Source organism: Bison bison, unplaced genomic scaffold (genome assembly GCF_000754665.1).
Source record: "Bison bison bison isolate TAMUID 2011002044 unplaced genomic scaffold, Bison_UMD1.0 scf7180017864221, whole genome shotgun sequence".
Taxonomy (NCBI): Eukaryota; Metazoa; Chordata; class Mammalia; order Artiodactyla; family Bovidae; genus Bison; species Bison bison.
In genome coordinates this window covers 544061-559497 of record NW_011494793.1, presented here as the reverse complement: position 1 = coordinate 559497, position 15437 = coordinate 544061, and the positions used below count along the sequence as shown (strand labels likewise).

The window sequence follows — 15437 nt, the reverse complement described above, 5'->3', positions numbered from 1 at the left end:
GCTTGTGGAATCACAGATATGAGAGCAGGCATCTCTGTGGACCCACAAACTCCATGCCTCCCCCCGTCCTCGATCCCTGCTACTTTCCTCATCCCTAGGCGAGCAAAGCCCTTCCTGGGCCCCCAGAGGGCCAGTTACGGGGGCCCTGACCCCATGTCTCCTGCATTGGTAGGCAGACTCTTCACCACTGAGGCACCAGGGAAGCCCTGCCCTGGCCCTGGCGCCCCCTGGCATCTGCCCTTCTTGTGTAGGACTTGAGCAGGTGGTGTGAGGAGAGATCACACGTGCGCTGGGTGACTGACCACCGAAGTTGCAACACGTTGCTGGGCTCTCAGCTGCGTCGGCCGCAGCAGGGCCCTCCTGGGTGGTGGTCGTGCTCCTCTGAGGCCTGGGCTCCCACACCTGCACTGCGGACTCTGGGTGCCAACCTGCCCCATGGGCGCAGTTTTCGTGTCAGCCCACTCACTGCGTGGCAGTGCCTTGTGTGTGCCGACGCCTCCCAGGGGGGTCTGCTGTGTCTCAGGGAGTGGGCTCAGGCTCAAAGGAGGATGGAGTGGGGGGTCTGCAGCTGCGGGCCGTGAGGCTGGCCTTGTGGCAGCAGAGAGCACCTGCGGGTGGAAAACGGGGGGGCCGGGGAGGCAGCCTGGCCACCGGGCCGGTGCTCGGGAGACAGGCCTTCCAGAAGGAGTGGTCAGGAGGGTCCTCTCTGGTGCACTTGAAGCCTCCCCCTGGCAGGGGTACCAGCTTTCCCTGTTTCCCAGGCAGCGGGGTGGGTGGGCTGTTGGCAGATAGACCTGCTGGGTCTTCACCTTTCTCTCGGGACAAAGGTTCAGGGTGCTGTGATGGGGTTGCGAGAGGCACAGACGGGCCATTGGGTGAGACTGACCGAGTCAGCACTCAGCTTTCTGAGCCTCAGTGTTCCCATCTACAGACCGGAGATCCTGTCTGCCCGTTCGCCTCATGGAGGGTCTTCTGCTGAAATGAGCATGAGAAGACTTTAATAGTGTAATATCTGTAGGTGATAAAAAGCCTGAGGATTTTTAAAAATAGAAGTTTATTTACTTATTTTTGGCTGTGCTGGGTCTTCGTTGCTTTTCTCTCGTTGTGGAGAGCAGGGTTGTAGTCCGAAGACTTCTCTCTGGTCGCGGAGCACAGGCTCTAGGGCGCGCGGGCTTCAGTAGTTGCGATTCCTGGGCCCTCAAGCACAGGCTTAGCTGCTCTACTTCACCTGGAGTCTTCCCGAACCAGGGATTGAACCCATGTCTCCTGCGTTGGCAGGTGGATTCTTTACCACCGAGCCACCAGGGAAGCCCCAAAGCTTGAGAATTAACGTCTGAAAACCCCTTTCAGCCAACAGTGAGCTGGGTGGTGCCGGTGGCGGACAAGATGCGATTTGACGAGATTTTCCTGAAGACCGACCTGGACTTGGATGGCTATGTGAGCGGCCAGGAGGTGAAGGAGATCTTCATGCACTCGGGCCTCACCCAGAACCTTCTAGCACACATATGGTAAGGGCGGACAGACGGACCTCTGCTCCTCAGCACTGGGGGCCTCACTGACCCTCCCAGTGAGATTTGGGCTGTGTGTAGGCAAGGCCGGAGCGGGCGGCTGTCAGGGCCGAGTGTACGCCCGTTCCCTGTATTCCATGTGTGTCCACGTAGTCTCCTCCAGTGGGAAGGCTTCCTGTTGTGTCCCTCTGGGGAGCTCAGGGGCGATCTGAATGGCCGGGGCCAGTTCTTGCTAGTGGCCTTGCAGCTTTCAGCACAGCCACTGGAGCTGCAGGCGCTCCATCCGGACCCCTTGGGGGTGCAGTGTGCAGTGAGGATGCCAAAGGCTCCAGCAGGGCCACCCTGGGCCTCAGGGCTGTGGCCACATCCCTGAGAGGCCCTGCCCCATGAAGGTCAGTGATACGGGGTTGGGGAGAGGGAGGCTCCAGTCTGCACCTCAGGACCGGTCAGGGAGCCATCTCCGCTGCCCGTTTCCTCCCGGGCCGGCAGGACAGTCTTCACGGCCCTGGGATGGCCAGCAGTGGCAGTCACTTCCTAGCTTTCTTCTCGGAGGGGCGAGTCCTCCCTTAGAGGGCTTTGCCTGGGGGCTGTAAGAGAATTTCCATGCAGCTGGAGGGATGAAGCCCTCCCAGCAGAGCTGTGACATTGACTGGGAGTAACTGGGGAAATAACTGTCCTTTGCAATAAGTGAGAGATGGCCGCATTGTGAGGCGAGGCCCCGCCGAGAAAACGGGCTGTCCCTCCTCAGGGAGCACGTGCCTCCCAGTCAGTCACTGGGGGAGGCCCAGCTCCTGGTGACGACTCGGGTGGCCTGCGCCCTTGGGTGCTGAAGTGCCTGTGAACGGGATTCGAATTATGGCCCGATCATCACATAAAGGAAGGTAATTTATAACATGCATCTTGACCTGTAAGGGCCGACCCATAAATAACATAATGAAATCACAGATATACTCGGATTAAAGGAAGGCACGTGGAGGGGATGGCATACAGAGAGTGAAGGCCGAGGTCAGGAAGAGTGAGCTCTAGACTCACCACCGGCACGCTCAAAGGACAGTCTGGGTTGTCTGCAGGCGGCTGGGGACGAGGGAGGGGGACGCAACCAAAGCGGAGATAACATGCCAGGAAGGGTGCAGGGACCGCATAAGGATGTGAGCCTGTCCCCTGCAAGTGCCCAGGGAGCCTGTGAGAACAAGCAGTGCACACGGACAGAACAGCCGCAACATGTGGGCCAGAGCCCCTGTGCCTTCAGTGACCGGGAAACGGGGCGGGCCGGAGAGACAAGACTGCTGATTGAGAGCCGCTGTGGGCTGGATGTGCTGCAGGACTGGCCCTCACCCAGAGAACTGGGAGAAATAGTTGCAGTTCAAGCTTTCCTGTCCTGCCCTTGAATGGGAGCAAGAACAAAGATGTCTTAAAACCAGCCTTTAATAGAGACACTTAGTGGGATCTCTCCCAGCCCTGTTGGCTGCTGTTTGGGCCCGAGGCAGTTCTCCAGCTGGGAGAGGAGCCCCCTCCTGCCTGACGCTTGGGTTGGGGGCTGCTGGTCGTGGGGTGGGGGCGCTGCTCTTCAGTAGGAAAGGAAGCGCAGGTGTGGTCTGTTGTTTTCAGTTACTGTCACGGTCCACGTTTCAGAAGTGTGGGTTCCTCATACTCAGAACCGATGCTGGTGCTTGGGATGTGTAATCAGCATTGCCGTGTTTCTCCCAGGGCCCTGGCCGATACGAGGCAAACGGGAAAGTTAAGCAAAGACCAGTTCGCGTTAGCTATGTATTTCATTCAGCAGAAGGTCAGTAAAGGCATCGACCCCCCTCAAGTGCTCTCGCCGGACATGGTGCCACCCTCAGAGAGAGGCACTCCCATCCCGGTGAGTAGCTGCAGGTCCGTTCATTCCCATTCATTCCTCTAGTGTTCGCGGTGCTCCCCTCAGCCCGCCACCAGGTGGCGCCGGCAGCCCACCGAGCAGGCAGGTGCTGGCGGTCTGCCCAGCCTTCGCCAGGGGCCCCGCAGGATGTGTCTGGACTGCCCAGATGGTTTCCATCCAGGTTGGGGGATGGAGATGAATGATTTTATACCTTATTCCAAGACCTATTGCCCCTGCTGTCTTATGAGGTCAACTTTGCGGTTTTAATTCTGTGTCTGAATTTGGTTCCAGGATAGTTCAAGCACTCTTGGATCGGGGGAGTTTACCGGGGTGAAGGAACTTGATGACATCAGTCAGGAGATCACCCAGTTACAGAGGTATGCTAAAATGCCTCCTTGCCCTCCAATTCCAGTCTGTTTTCCCAGGTTGCTACTGGAAGCAGCAGAGGCTTGTGGACGAACTCTCAACTTGGCCATCACGAGTTTGTTCAGCAGGAGCAAAGGGACACAGATTCTCCCAGGTTCCTGAAATGACTTAATGAGCTCAAGTCCTGAGCCCCTCAGTGGGAGCCAGTGTGGGTTGTGGGGTCTCCAGCACTGAGAGCACCCCATGCCCTCCGCAGGAAGGCATAGTATCCAGACAAGTAAAGCAGCTAGTCTCAGGTGGCGAGACTGTGGCCTAGGAGGAGCCGCTGGGCTCTGAGAGAGAGGCCTCGTGTCCAGGTTTCCACCTTCGCTTCCAGCGCCCACCTGTAAACAAGGGCTTTGGCGGCTGTGTCTGTACTCTCAGCGTATGTGGTCTTCTGTACAGCAGGCACTCACCATTCATGGGCAGGCGCACCAAGGATTTAGAGAGCATATTCATTTTCTCTTGCTGTGTATGGAATGGCTTAAGACAGCACAGATTCATTCGTGCGCAGCTCTGCAGCCCGGGAATCCAGGAGGGCTCAGCTTGGCCCCTGCTCAGGGCTTCACAGGGCCGAGTTCAGGGTGCTGTCCAAGTTCCTCAGAGCTGGGAGGCTGGGGCCTCCTTTCCTACTGTTTGTTGGTGGGGCTCATTCTGCTCTGAGGGGCGGCCCTGTGCCGCTCTCCTGTGACCCCTCTGTCTTCAAAGTCAGCAGAGGCATGTCCAGCCCTTCTCACCCTGAACGTCACTCCAGCACTCTCTACTTTCAGAGGCTCACGTGACCATGTTGGGGGCCAGGCCTTGTGGCATCCGCAGGCTTCACCCACACTTGGAGGGGAGGGGGTGACTAAAGGCAGACGGTCGTTGGGGAGAAGTGTGGGGGAGACGGTCAGCTCGTGCCTCATGCCCTCTCTTTGTGCTTTCATGGACTGTTCAAACACACAGAGAGAAATACTCACTGGAACAAGACATTCGAGAAAAGGAAGAGGCAATCAGACAGAAAACCAACGAAGTACAGGTAAGCACGTGGCTGGTTTTGGTAGGATGGACCTTGTATCAGATGTGGTTCAGGGACTCCCGGTGGGGGTAGTGGGGCAGGGCAGAGGGGGCAGTGTGGCGCTCATTGGAAACTCAAGCTTTTAGGGATTTACAAGTGATTTATTTTGAGTTTCCCATAACCGTAGATAGTGGGTTTTTTTTAGAAAAAAGATATTCACGTAACGTAGCATCCATTCTTCTGAAGTATATAATTCAGTCATTTTTAGCATATTCTTTATATTGCTTAACCATCACCTCTGTCTAGCTCCATAACATTTCCATCACCCCGAAAGGAGATCCCATCACCATTAACAGTGACTCCCCATCTCCTCCTCTAGCCCCTGATAAGCTCTTTTCTGTCTCTATGGATTTGCCTCTTGTGGACATTTCACAGAAAGGGAATCATACTACATCCCATCCTTGATGTCTGCTTTCTCCCACTTAGCCTGAAGTTCTGAGGTTCAGGCAATGCTCTCTAACCTGTTCTCGGGACGGCCCTGCTTGAAGAGTCTCCTTGTGGAGGGTGGTGACGATGGACACTGGGGGTCTGAGTTGTTTTTCAGTTATGTCCGACTTTTTGCAACCCCATGGACTGCAGCACACCCAGCCTCCCTGTCCCTCACCGTCTTCTGGAGTCTGCCCAAGTTTATGTCCATTGAATCGGTGATGCCATCCAATCATCTCATCCTCTGCCGCCTTCTCCTTTTGCCTTCAGTCTTTCCAAGCATCAGGGTCTTTTCCACTGAGTCGGCTGTTTGGGGTCTGAGTGCCAGGGCTCAAACCTGGCTCTTCTTAGCAGCTGTACGCTTTTGGGCTAGTTATGTAACATCTCTAGACCTTATGCAACATTGGTAATGAGTGTTCCGCTCCTCCAGGCAGTGGGCTGGTGCCCGGGATCTGGCAGGCGCTCACTCATCTGGGCAGAGTGAGGCTATGCTGGAAACACAGTGGTCAGTGCCTAGGAGCCGCACCCTCGAAGACACCTTGGTTCCCAAGATGCCTCAGGTCTCAATGAATAGAGAATGGCCCTGCCACCAGGGGGAAACGCGAGTTGTCTGTCTCCACCTGCCCCCCCGCCCCGCCCCAAGAATGCCTACTGCTGGGCCTGTTGGTCTCTGTGTGGGGCCTTTGAGTGCTCTGAGCTCAGAGCTGGGGGGAGAGGATTGAGGTGGAGCAGTCAGCACTGTGGCCCCAGCGTGGCTCACCTGGGGGACTGCGGGAGCTGGCTCAGCCTCCCGGCCTCAGTCTTCCCGCCGGCAGCTTCCCGCCGGCAGCGAGGGCCAGTGCCGGGAGCAGCGTCTGGCCGTGATGTGCAGGCCCTCCCACCACCCTGAAGTGGGTGCTTCTTCTGGGCCGCCTCCTAGGGCGGCAGCACCCGACTCCGTGAGGCTCAGGGGTCTGGGCAGCACTCTGTCGCCCTCCCCATCCCCTGTCCCACGAGGGCTGGGGGATGTCATGAGACACCCAGCGGACTGGCGATGCGCAGTGCCCGCTCACCAGGCAGGAGGTGTCCTTTGTCACAGCTTCCATCTGCAGGCGGGGTAGGGTGGGTTCTCATTGGTTCACACGTTGCAGTGTCCAGACGCTTCTTTCCTGGCTTCTCACTCTGTACATGCTGGCATCAGGGGTTGGGCCTTAGATGGTCCCCTGGTATGTTTTGGATCAAAAGGCAGGGAACCGCCTGCCTCTGTCGTCATATCTTTTGTTTTGCTTTTTTGCTCAAGTAAGCTGCATCATGTATGAGGCCACGGGTGAAGGGACTATTTTTCTGGGTGTTTGCTTGTTCTGGTGTATTGCTGTCATCTCAGCCCTCTGATTTCTACCCATGTCCTGGAACTGCCCTCCCGTATCACTCACTCTCCACCCTGTTTGGTGCAGGGACGCTGGTCTCATCCCCCATCTCCCCTCGGCCCTGGCCCAGCCAGCCACTCGAATGCCTGGCCGGTCCTCCCTCTCGTGTCTTTGTCATTCCATACGGTCTGCTGTCCCCGGGGATCTGGGTGCTGTGACGTCCTTGAACTCCAGGAAAACCAGTCCCCAGGTCCTCGGCGATTCTGAGAAAGCCATCAGGTCAGTCTGGTGTCTGGAGGTGCTGTCCCTTTGGTCTGCACAGCAGGCTGGATGAGGCCCCCCCAGAACCTTGCTGCTGGGCTCTGACAGCACACTCCTGTAGCCTTTGAGATGTGGTGTCCCTGTGCACCCCACAGCCCCTCGGAGCTGGAGCGGGGCCAGTGCCAGCCAGGCCAGCCCCTGCTGCATGGGAGCCTCATTTGTACTCAGACCAGGATGGGGCTCTAGTCTAACGAGATGGCAGCTCCTTAGGCAGCAACAAAACACTATTTATTTATTTATTCAGGCCATGACATGTGCAGCATGGGGGATCTTACTTCCCCGGCCGGGGATTGAAACTGTGCCCCCTGCATTGGAAGGCAGAGTCTTAACCACTGGACCACCAGGGTCCCCTCAGAGCACTGTATGTATTAAAGCTCTTTTGTGAGAACCAGGTTTGACTCCGGTTCCTGTTGCCTTTTCCCAGATGGGTTTGTCCAGGAGATCATCTGTCATGCCTGCCAGCATGGGCTTCAGAGGGCCTAGCATTGACTAGGAGGCCTTGGTCCTCAGGCCAGTTTATGTTGGGTTTTAAGCAGTGGGAGCTTCAGCTTCTGCCCCCAAAGGCCCCCCTTCCCCCTCCTGCCTGAGGGGGTCTCTCCGTTTCCATGACTATCGTCCTAGTGAGGTCCTGTGGCATCTTTGCCTGGTTTACCGTTCTGTTTTGTGTTTCTAACAACAGCTTTATTGAGATGTAACTCACATACCTTACAATTCATCCATTTAAAGTGTATAATTCGGTGGGTTTTGGAATATGCACGAAGTTGCACAGCTGTCCCCACAGTCAATTACAAAACATTCTCATCCCTTCAAAAAGCGCCTCCATACCCATTAGCGGTCCCCAGTCCTTCCCGGCCCTTGGCATCCACCAGTGTACCTTCCGCCTCTGGATTTACCTGTCTGGACATTTCCTGTCACTGGAATCATATACTGTGGCCTTTTGTGTCTGGCCTCTCTTCACTCAGTGTAGTTTCAAGGTTCATTCATGTTGCATGTATCAGTGCTTCATTTCTTCTTCTTTTTCTTTTAAAGGTTTATTTATTTATCTTTTATTTGGTTTTTATTTATTTTTTATTCTCTGTTTTATTTATTTGTTGTTGACTGTGCTGGGTCTCCGTTGCTGCGTGTGGGCCTCCTTCAGCTGGGGTGAGCGGGACGGCTCTCTGGTTGGGGTGCGGAGCACAGGCCCTAGGCACGCGGGCTTCAGTAGTGGCGGCTCGCGGGCTCCAGGGCACAGGCTCAGTAGCTGTGTGCACGGGCTTCGTTTCCCTGCTGCATGTGGAACCTTCCCGGACCAAAGACGGAGCCCATGTCCCCTGCATTTACAGGCACGTTCTTTACCACTGAGCCACCAGGGAAGCCCCATAGCTGACTCTGTGCTTCACTGTGTGGCTGCACCGCACTTTAGTCATCTGTTCACCAGTTCATCGCTATTCGGGTTTTTCTGTTTTTTAGCTATTGCAAATGATGCCACTGTGAATATTAACGTGCAGGTTTTTGTGTGGACCTGTGATTTCACGTCTCTTGGGTATGTATATTTAAGAGTGAAATTGCTGGGTCACTTGGTAACTCTGTGTGTAACCCTTGAGGCAATTCCAGACTGTTTTCCAAAGTGGCTGCACCATTTCTCATTCTCACCAGTAATAATGCATAAGGATTCCAGTTTTGCCACATCCTCGCCAACACTTGATGTTAGTCCTATTTTTTTTAATAGCCTTCCTAGTGGGTGTGGAGTGGTATCTCATTCCCCATAATGCTTCCCCTAATGATGGTGAGCATCTTACCATGTGCTCATTGGCCATTTGTATATCTTCTTGGAGAAAGCCAACTCATATCCTTTGCCCATTTTTTATTGGATTATTTGCCTTTTTGTAGCTGAGTTGTTAAGAGTTCTTTATATTTTCCAGATAAATTCTCTTATCAGTTAAATGATTTGCAAATATCATGTCCCCATCCTTGGGTTGTCTTTTTGCTTTCTTGACGTTGGTGCTTTGAAGCACAAAAGTTTTAAATTTTGATGAAGTCTGGCTTATTTATTCCATTTTTTGCTCTTTAAAAAAATTTTTTTAATTTTTTGGCTGTGCCACTCGACCTGTAGGATCTTAGTTCCCCAACCGGGGATGAACCTGTACCCTCTATATTGGAAGTGAGGAGTCTTAACCACAGGACCCCCAGGGAAGTCGCTACCCTTACTTTTGGTGTCATATCCAGGAACCCATTCTCAAATCCAAGGTCACAAAGATTTACCCCACATTCTCTTCTAAGAGTTTTGTAGTTTTAGCTGTTAAATTTATGCTTTTGATCCATTTTGAGGGAATATTTATGTATGGTGTGAGGTAGAGGTCCAGCCTCATTGTTTTGCACGAGGAGGGCCAGTTAGATCCTTTTCTTGAAGAGACTGTTCTTTTTTTCCCCTCACTCAATTGTTTTGGCACCCTTTTCAAAAATCAGTTGGTCATAGACATGTGGATTTATTTTTGACCTCTCAGTTCTGTCCCACTGATTCCTGTCTCTCCTTATGCCAGAATCACACTGTCTTGATTGCTGTTGCTCTGTAGTAAGTTTTGAAATCAGAAAATACGCATCCTCAACTTTGGATTTTTCAAGGCTGTTTTGTCTGTTCTAGATCCCTTGCATTTCCTTTTGAGTCTTGGAGTCTGCCTGTCAGAAGACGACTGGCATTCCAGTTGGGATTGACCTGGGTCTGTAGGTTGTCTGGGTTTTTTTTTCTGTCTTCTCTTTGCTCAGATACCTCCTCCACTCTGACCCCGGCATCCTTCCTAACCAGCAGCTGGCAGTCCGTCTTCCCCTGGGCTCCTCCACGACTGCCTCTGTGTTACAGAAAGAGGCCCAGATTCCTTGACGTCGCGCGTGCCGAAGCTGCTGGGTCTGACCCTCCTCCTTCCTCTGTCTCCCGCCTCCACCGTCACTTGCCCTTTCCTTGGATGTGGCGGACCCACGTTTCCACTCTGCCACTAGCCTCCTCTCAGAGACATTTGGCTTTATCCCTTCCAGACTTGTCAGGCTCAAGGTCTGTTCTTCAAATTAGAGGTCAGGGACAAGGAGACTGGGGAGCAGAAAACCCAGTCCCACAAATAACTCAGAGATGTGCTTTGGCGGACAAAGAGGAGCGAGCCATGACTTTTTGTTGTCAAAGCAGGGAGAGGGAGGGACTTCCCTGGTGGTCCAGTGGTAAAGAATCTGACTTCCAGCGCAGGGGGTGCGGGTTTGATCCCCGGTCGGGGAACTGAGATCCCACAGGCCAAGGGGCAACTAAGGCCAGGTGCCACAGCTAGAGAGTCCGCGCACAGCCTGAGATCCCGCGTGAGACACCTGAGGCCCGACACAGCCAAACGCGTGAATACGTATTCCGTAAACACTAGAAAAGCAGGGAAAGGGAGACCCTGCACCCCCTTTGGGTTGTGCTCTGAAATGACGTCAGCCTCTGGCAGCCCCAGCCGGTCCTGGGGATTGGTCTCTCCACTCCTGTCTCCCCGACCCCCCAGGGGTCACCTCGAGTCCACCGCTCCCCTCAAGTCCTACAGCCACCCCCGTGCCCAGGCTGCCGCCGCCTTGCCCTGGGCCACAGCTTGAGTCCCTGCCCCAGCTCCACTGCTTCCTCGTGTCAGCCTCAGGCCGCACTCTCCCCTCCCACTCTGTCTCCTTTAGTTCTCTGCCTTGCAGGTAGATGTGACATTCACCTGGTTGAAAATAAGACAGAGACGCCTCCTACCCCCCACCCCACCCCCTTTCCCCCACAGGCACAGTCCATCAGCTCCCGCGAGGCCTCGCACAAAGGTCTTGTGTGTGTTTAAGGAGAGAGATCTGTGCCTGTTCTTGCCTTCCTGTGTGCACAAGTGCTGGTGTGCCTCGCACGTGCATGCTCTGCCACGTGCCTTGTTCTTTTTGCTCTATAGCTCGGCCGCGGGGTGCAGTGCCCCTCAGGGTGCGTTGTGCTAAAAGTCCAGCCAGCTCGGCCTGGAAATTTACGTCGCTTTCACATTTTGCCATCATAGACAGTGCACATTTTCACACTCGCCCTTCCACCTCTAGGATCCTTCCCCTGGAAGTCTTAACAGTGAAGTCCGAGGACACCTGCAATGGCTGTCTTGGAGCCAAGCTCCTCCTACCTGGAGGAGCTTTAGCGGTTGGGAACCATCATGTCCTGCTCCCCGCGTTCAGCCAACTGCAGGGGTTTCTGGCTGCAGAAGCCAATGGCGTCTGTGGCGTGGCATGTGGCCTCGGGTGCTCTCAGCCTGCTCTCCTTTGATCCAGGTGGAGCACAGAATCCTCTTCTCTTACAGGTCCTCTGTGGCCCCCTCTTCTCTTCACCTTCCTGGCTTTTTTCCTGGCTGCCACCTGCTCGTCCTTTGGGTCCATGTGCTTCCCTGGGCTCTTCCCCCCTCATGCAGCATTGGTCTGGTCTCCCCATGCCCCTGAGACCCTGACCGACAGCACCAAGCTGTCCATTCATTTCTGCTCATTTATGTCTGACTAACGCCTCTTCCCTCCCCGCTCATGACCACCAGTCACTGAAGTGCTCCTCTTGCCAGGAACCCAGCCCCTCTGCTGGTGCCTGGCCTCTCTTAGGACGTCAGTAAATACTTCCTGAGGGCCTTAGTGAGAGACCGAACTGGAGCCACTGCACCGGGATGTGTGCATTGTTCGCTGTGGTATGTGTTGTTCTGTAGGCCATCTTTCTATTTTTTGAAATAATTTTTATTATTTTTTGGCCATACTGCACAGCATGCAGGATCTTCTGTTCCCCAACCAGGGATTGAACCCTGGCTCCCTGCAGTGGAAGCTTGGCGTCCCAGCCACTGGACCCCCAGGGAAGTCCCTGGAGGCCGTCTTGGGGGCTCCGGCCTCGGCTGTGACAGTTAGCTTGGACGTGTCCCCATTTTAACGAGTCTCGGGTAAATTCATGTGACCCTTCCCTAGGAATTACAAAATGATTTAGACCGGGAAACAAGTAGTTTGCAAGAGCTGGAAGCTCAAAAACAGGATGCCCAAGACCGCCTGGATGAAATGGACCAGCAGAAGGCCAAGCTCCGAGACATGCTGAGTGACGTCAGGCAGAAGTGCCAGGACGAGACCCAGATGGTGAGTCGTCATCTGCCTACGCCCCAGGCCCAGCAGGAGGAGAATGCTTTTTGGGAACTTCCCTGAGCTCACCATGACCTTGAATCAAGGCTAAGACATCCTACTGGTTTAGTAGAGTTGTTGAACGGATCATTTGAGAAAGTGTCCAAGCATCTGTGGCCTGACCTCCATCTTAGCCGCCTCGTCAGACATATAAGTGTGAATCTATGTGTGGACACACCACCCTGGCCCATGGACACAGCATGCCCATCTCACCTCCCCCGGGTGTCTTTGCTGCTTGTCACAAAGCAGGGAGGCTGTGACCTCAGCAGATCTCTGAGATGAGGGGATGTTCAGCCTCAAGGGACAGACAGATTGCTGATGCCTCTCCCACATGTGGGGAGGGGTCCCTGTAAGGAAGCCAGGCATCCACTTTTCGGGCTGGTATCTCCCTCCCTGGGTCAGCTCATCTCAAAAAACATGAACCAGAATTCTTCCTCGAGGTCGCATTTCATCTCATTTCAGATTTCCTCGTTGAAGACGCAGATCCAGTCTCAGGAATCTGACCTCAAGTCCCAGGAAGACGACCTGAACCGGGCCAAGTCTGAGCTGAACCGACTGCAGCAGGAGGAGACGCAGCTGGAACAGAGCATCCAGGCTGGGAAAGTTCAACTGGAAACTATCATCAAGTCCCTAAAATCCACTCAAGATGAAATCAACCAGGTATCTCCAAGGGGGCGGGGTGGGGCAGGGCCTGCCACCCCTGGCTGGGGCTGGGGGTGGGAGTGGGATGCGGCTTCTGGGGTCTCCTGCCAAGCAGGGGGGTGCCACAAGCACAGCAGTTACGGAGGTGTGTGCGACCTCGGTCCCAGGTGTCTGCACTGCAGTAGGTGTCTCCGTGGCTCCTGCCCACCTCATCCACATTAGGTTCTCTCCTTGGGAGGCTTTGTTCAGCCTGAAGGTGAAGTGCTGAGAACCCCCAGCATATGTTCCCCCGTCATGTTGACTTTGGTCTTGTGGGGTCTGCTTTGCCTCACCAGCCTTCTGCTTCCCTGCTGGAGCGGGTGCAGGCTGGCTGAGCGCAGGACATTAACTGGTTTGAAGAGAGTCTAGGTTCAGGACCTGTCTCAGCAGCCTGGGTCCTTGCACACGCAAGAGGACAGAGTCCAGGATGCTTTCTGTCCCGGTGCAGCTCAAAGGCGGCACAGCGAGGAGGCCCCGCCCCCTCAGGAGCTCCGCCCTCCCTGGCCCTCTCTGGGGAGAAGGCCCCAAGGCCTGTGGCCGCTGCCCTGTGTGGAACGGCCAGAGGCCTCCTTGCTGGCCCTCAGATGTCCCACCTACACACTGAAGGTTATGTTTGACCTTGGCAATATCAGAATGCACATCTGTGCTTCCTTTTTTGACTGAATTGATCTCTTGGCTCTTTTTGCCAGTTTACAGGCAAAAGTTGATTACAAACTCAAACCTCTTTTGGGGTTTGGCGCTTTTTGGGGCTTCCCTGGTGGCTCAGATGGTAAAGAATCTGCCTACCATATGGGAGACCTGAGTTTGATCACTGGGTGGGAAGATCTCCTGGAGAAGGCAATGGCTACCGTAACTCCAGTATTCTTGCCTGAAAAATTCCATGGACAGTGGAGCCTGGTGAGCTACATACAGTCCATGGGGTCACAGAGTCGGACACGACTGAGCAGCTAACACTGACAGTGTGCTTTACTGTTAGTTAATATCTGTAGAGTCTTCTCCCACTCAGCCTTGTTGTTGTTGTTCAGTCGCTCAGTGTCTGACTCTTTGTGGCTCGTGGACTGCAGCGCTCCAGGTTCTTCTTTCCTTCACCATCTCCCGGAGATTGCTCAGACTCATGTCCGTTGAGTTGATGATGCCATCCAATCACTTCATCCTCTGTTGCCCCCTTCTCCTCCTGGCTTCGATCTTTCCGAGCCGAAGGGTCTTTTCCAGTGAGTCAGTTCTTATTAGCATCAGGTGGCCAAAGCAGTGGAGCTTGAGCATCAGTCCTCCAGCCTTTATAAAACAGCAGCCAAGACATAAATGTATGTTAGTGATAATAATAATGATATTAAACATGATAGCTACTACTTACTAAGGCCACCCTGCCAGACAGTGCGAGAGGGCTCTTACTCATCAATTCCATTTTTGAGAAGAGGAAACAGGTGAGGTCACCAGTGTGCAGGAGACAGTTAAGATAAAGCCGGGTCTGTCTGCCTCCACAGATCACCGTCCTTTCCCTGGCCTCGCATGCCTTCTCCAGGAACAAGGAGGAGCAAATGGGGCAATAAAAATCCCGCAAAGTGAAATGGCTGCTGAACACCACTCTGAATAAATAGTGAATCTGGGTTTTGTCCCATTTCAGTTCATTCCAAATCAGCAAACGTGTATTTGAACACTTGCCTCTCTTGGGGACCGGGGATACAAAGAGGCCGCCTGAGGGCAGCCAGAAGGGGGTCTCCCTCTCTCTCTCTCTCTCTCTCTCTCTCTCTCGGTCTCTCTTTCTCCCTCTCGGTTTATGAGCAGCCTCAAGTCTTGTAAACTTGGCTCTGTAGACAGGTAATTCACTTATCTGCGTGAATCATCTGGGGCGGGATGCCCTGAGAGATAAATGCGTTGCCTGATGCATTCCGCCTGAACCCTCCTCCACGCCAACCATGTCTTCCTTGTCCAGGCCAGAAGCAGGCTCTCCCAGCTGCACGAGAGCCACCGGGAAGCCCAGCGCGGCCTGGAGCAGCACGATGAGATGCTGGACGGGGCCCCCGGCGTCAGCCTGAGCAGCCTAGCAGACCTGAGCACGGGCGTCTCCCTGACAGAGAGGGGAGGTTTTGGAGCCATGGTAAAGGTTGAATAAGTGTTTCCCAGTCCTGGGATTGGGTCCCATGTTGGGCCCAGAGAAGGCCCCTCCTGCTGGATCCAGCCCTCGCCAGCCTTAATCCTATCCAAGTGCAGGGTGTTGCTCATTTTTTGCAGCTGCTCTGCGTCTTCCCCACCAGCCCTGCAGCCCGGCATCCTCCGGGACAAAGCCGAGGATAGGCCTGGATCCTTTGTGAAACCAGTTTGTGAAGACCTCCATCTCTGTGGGCTAGTGCCTCCCATTGGGAGGGCTTCCCTAAAATGGGATCAATTCTCACACATTGTGAAACCCCACATTCTCCTCATTGGGAAGATGGAAAAGTGTGTGTGTGTGTCCATGTTTCTACAAGGAGCATCTTGAAGAATCACAGGTGGAGATAAAGAGCAATAGGAATGGCAGTCAGCCCTCCCGGGGTGTTGCTGCATCACCCACGAATTGGTCCGTCTCCTGAAATGTTGGTCGCATTTGAAATGTCAGCACTTGGGTTCACACCGCAGGACCCTGGTGGTCCTGGTGGGGGGCTGCTGGCTTCCAGACAGTGTTACTTAGTCCCCTGTTGTGGCTGGGGGTTACT

General features: G+C 54.3%; 1 protein-coding gene across 8 annotated transcripts in view; it reads left to right on the top strand.

The window, feature by feature from the left end:
• The window catches only part of EPS15L1 (epidermal growth factor receptor pathway substrate 15-like 1), an 86471-nt gene that overhangs the window by 29095 nt on the left and 41939 nt on the right, over nt 1-15437 (top strand). For all 8 annotated transcript variants that reach the window (XM_010845596.1, XM_010845595.1, XM_010845597.1 and 5 more), the window contains 7 exons: nt 1351-1508; nt 3216-3372; nt 3661-3746; nt 4720-4792; nt 11863-12024; nt 12529-12726; nt 14681-14845. In XM_010845596.1, coding sequence (XP_010843898.1) covers nt 1351-1508; nt 3216-3372; nt 3661-3746; nt 4720-4792; nt 11863-12024; nt 12529-12726; nt 14681-14845 — 999 coding nt within the window. The remainder of the gene's footprint in view (nt 1-1350; nt 1509-3215; nt 3373-3660; nt 3747-4719; nt 4793-11862; nt 12025-12528; nt 12727-14680; nt 14846-15437) is intronic.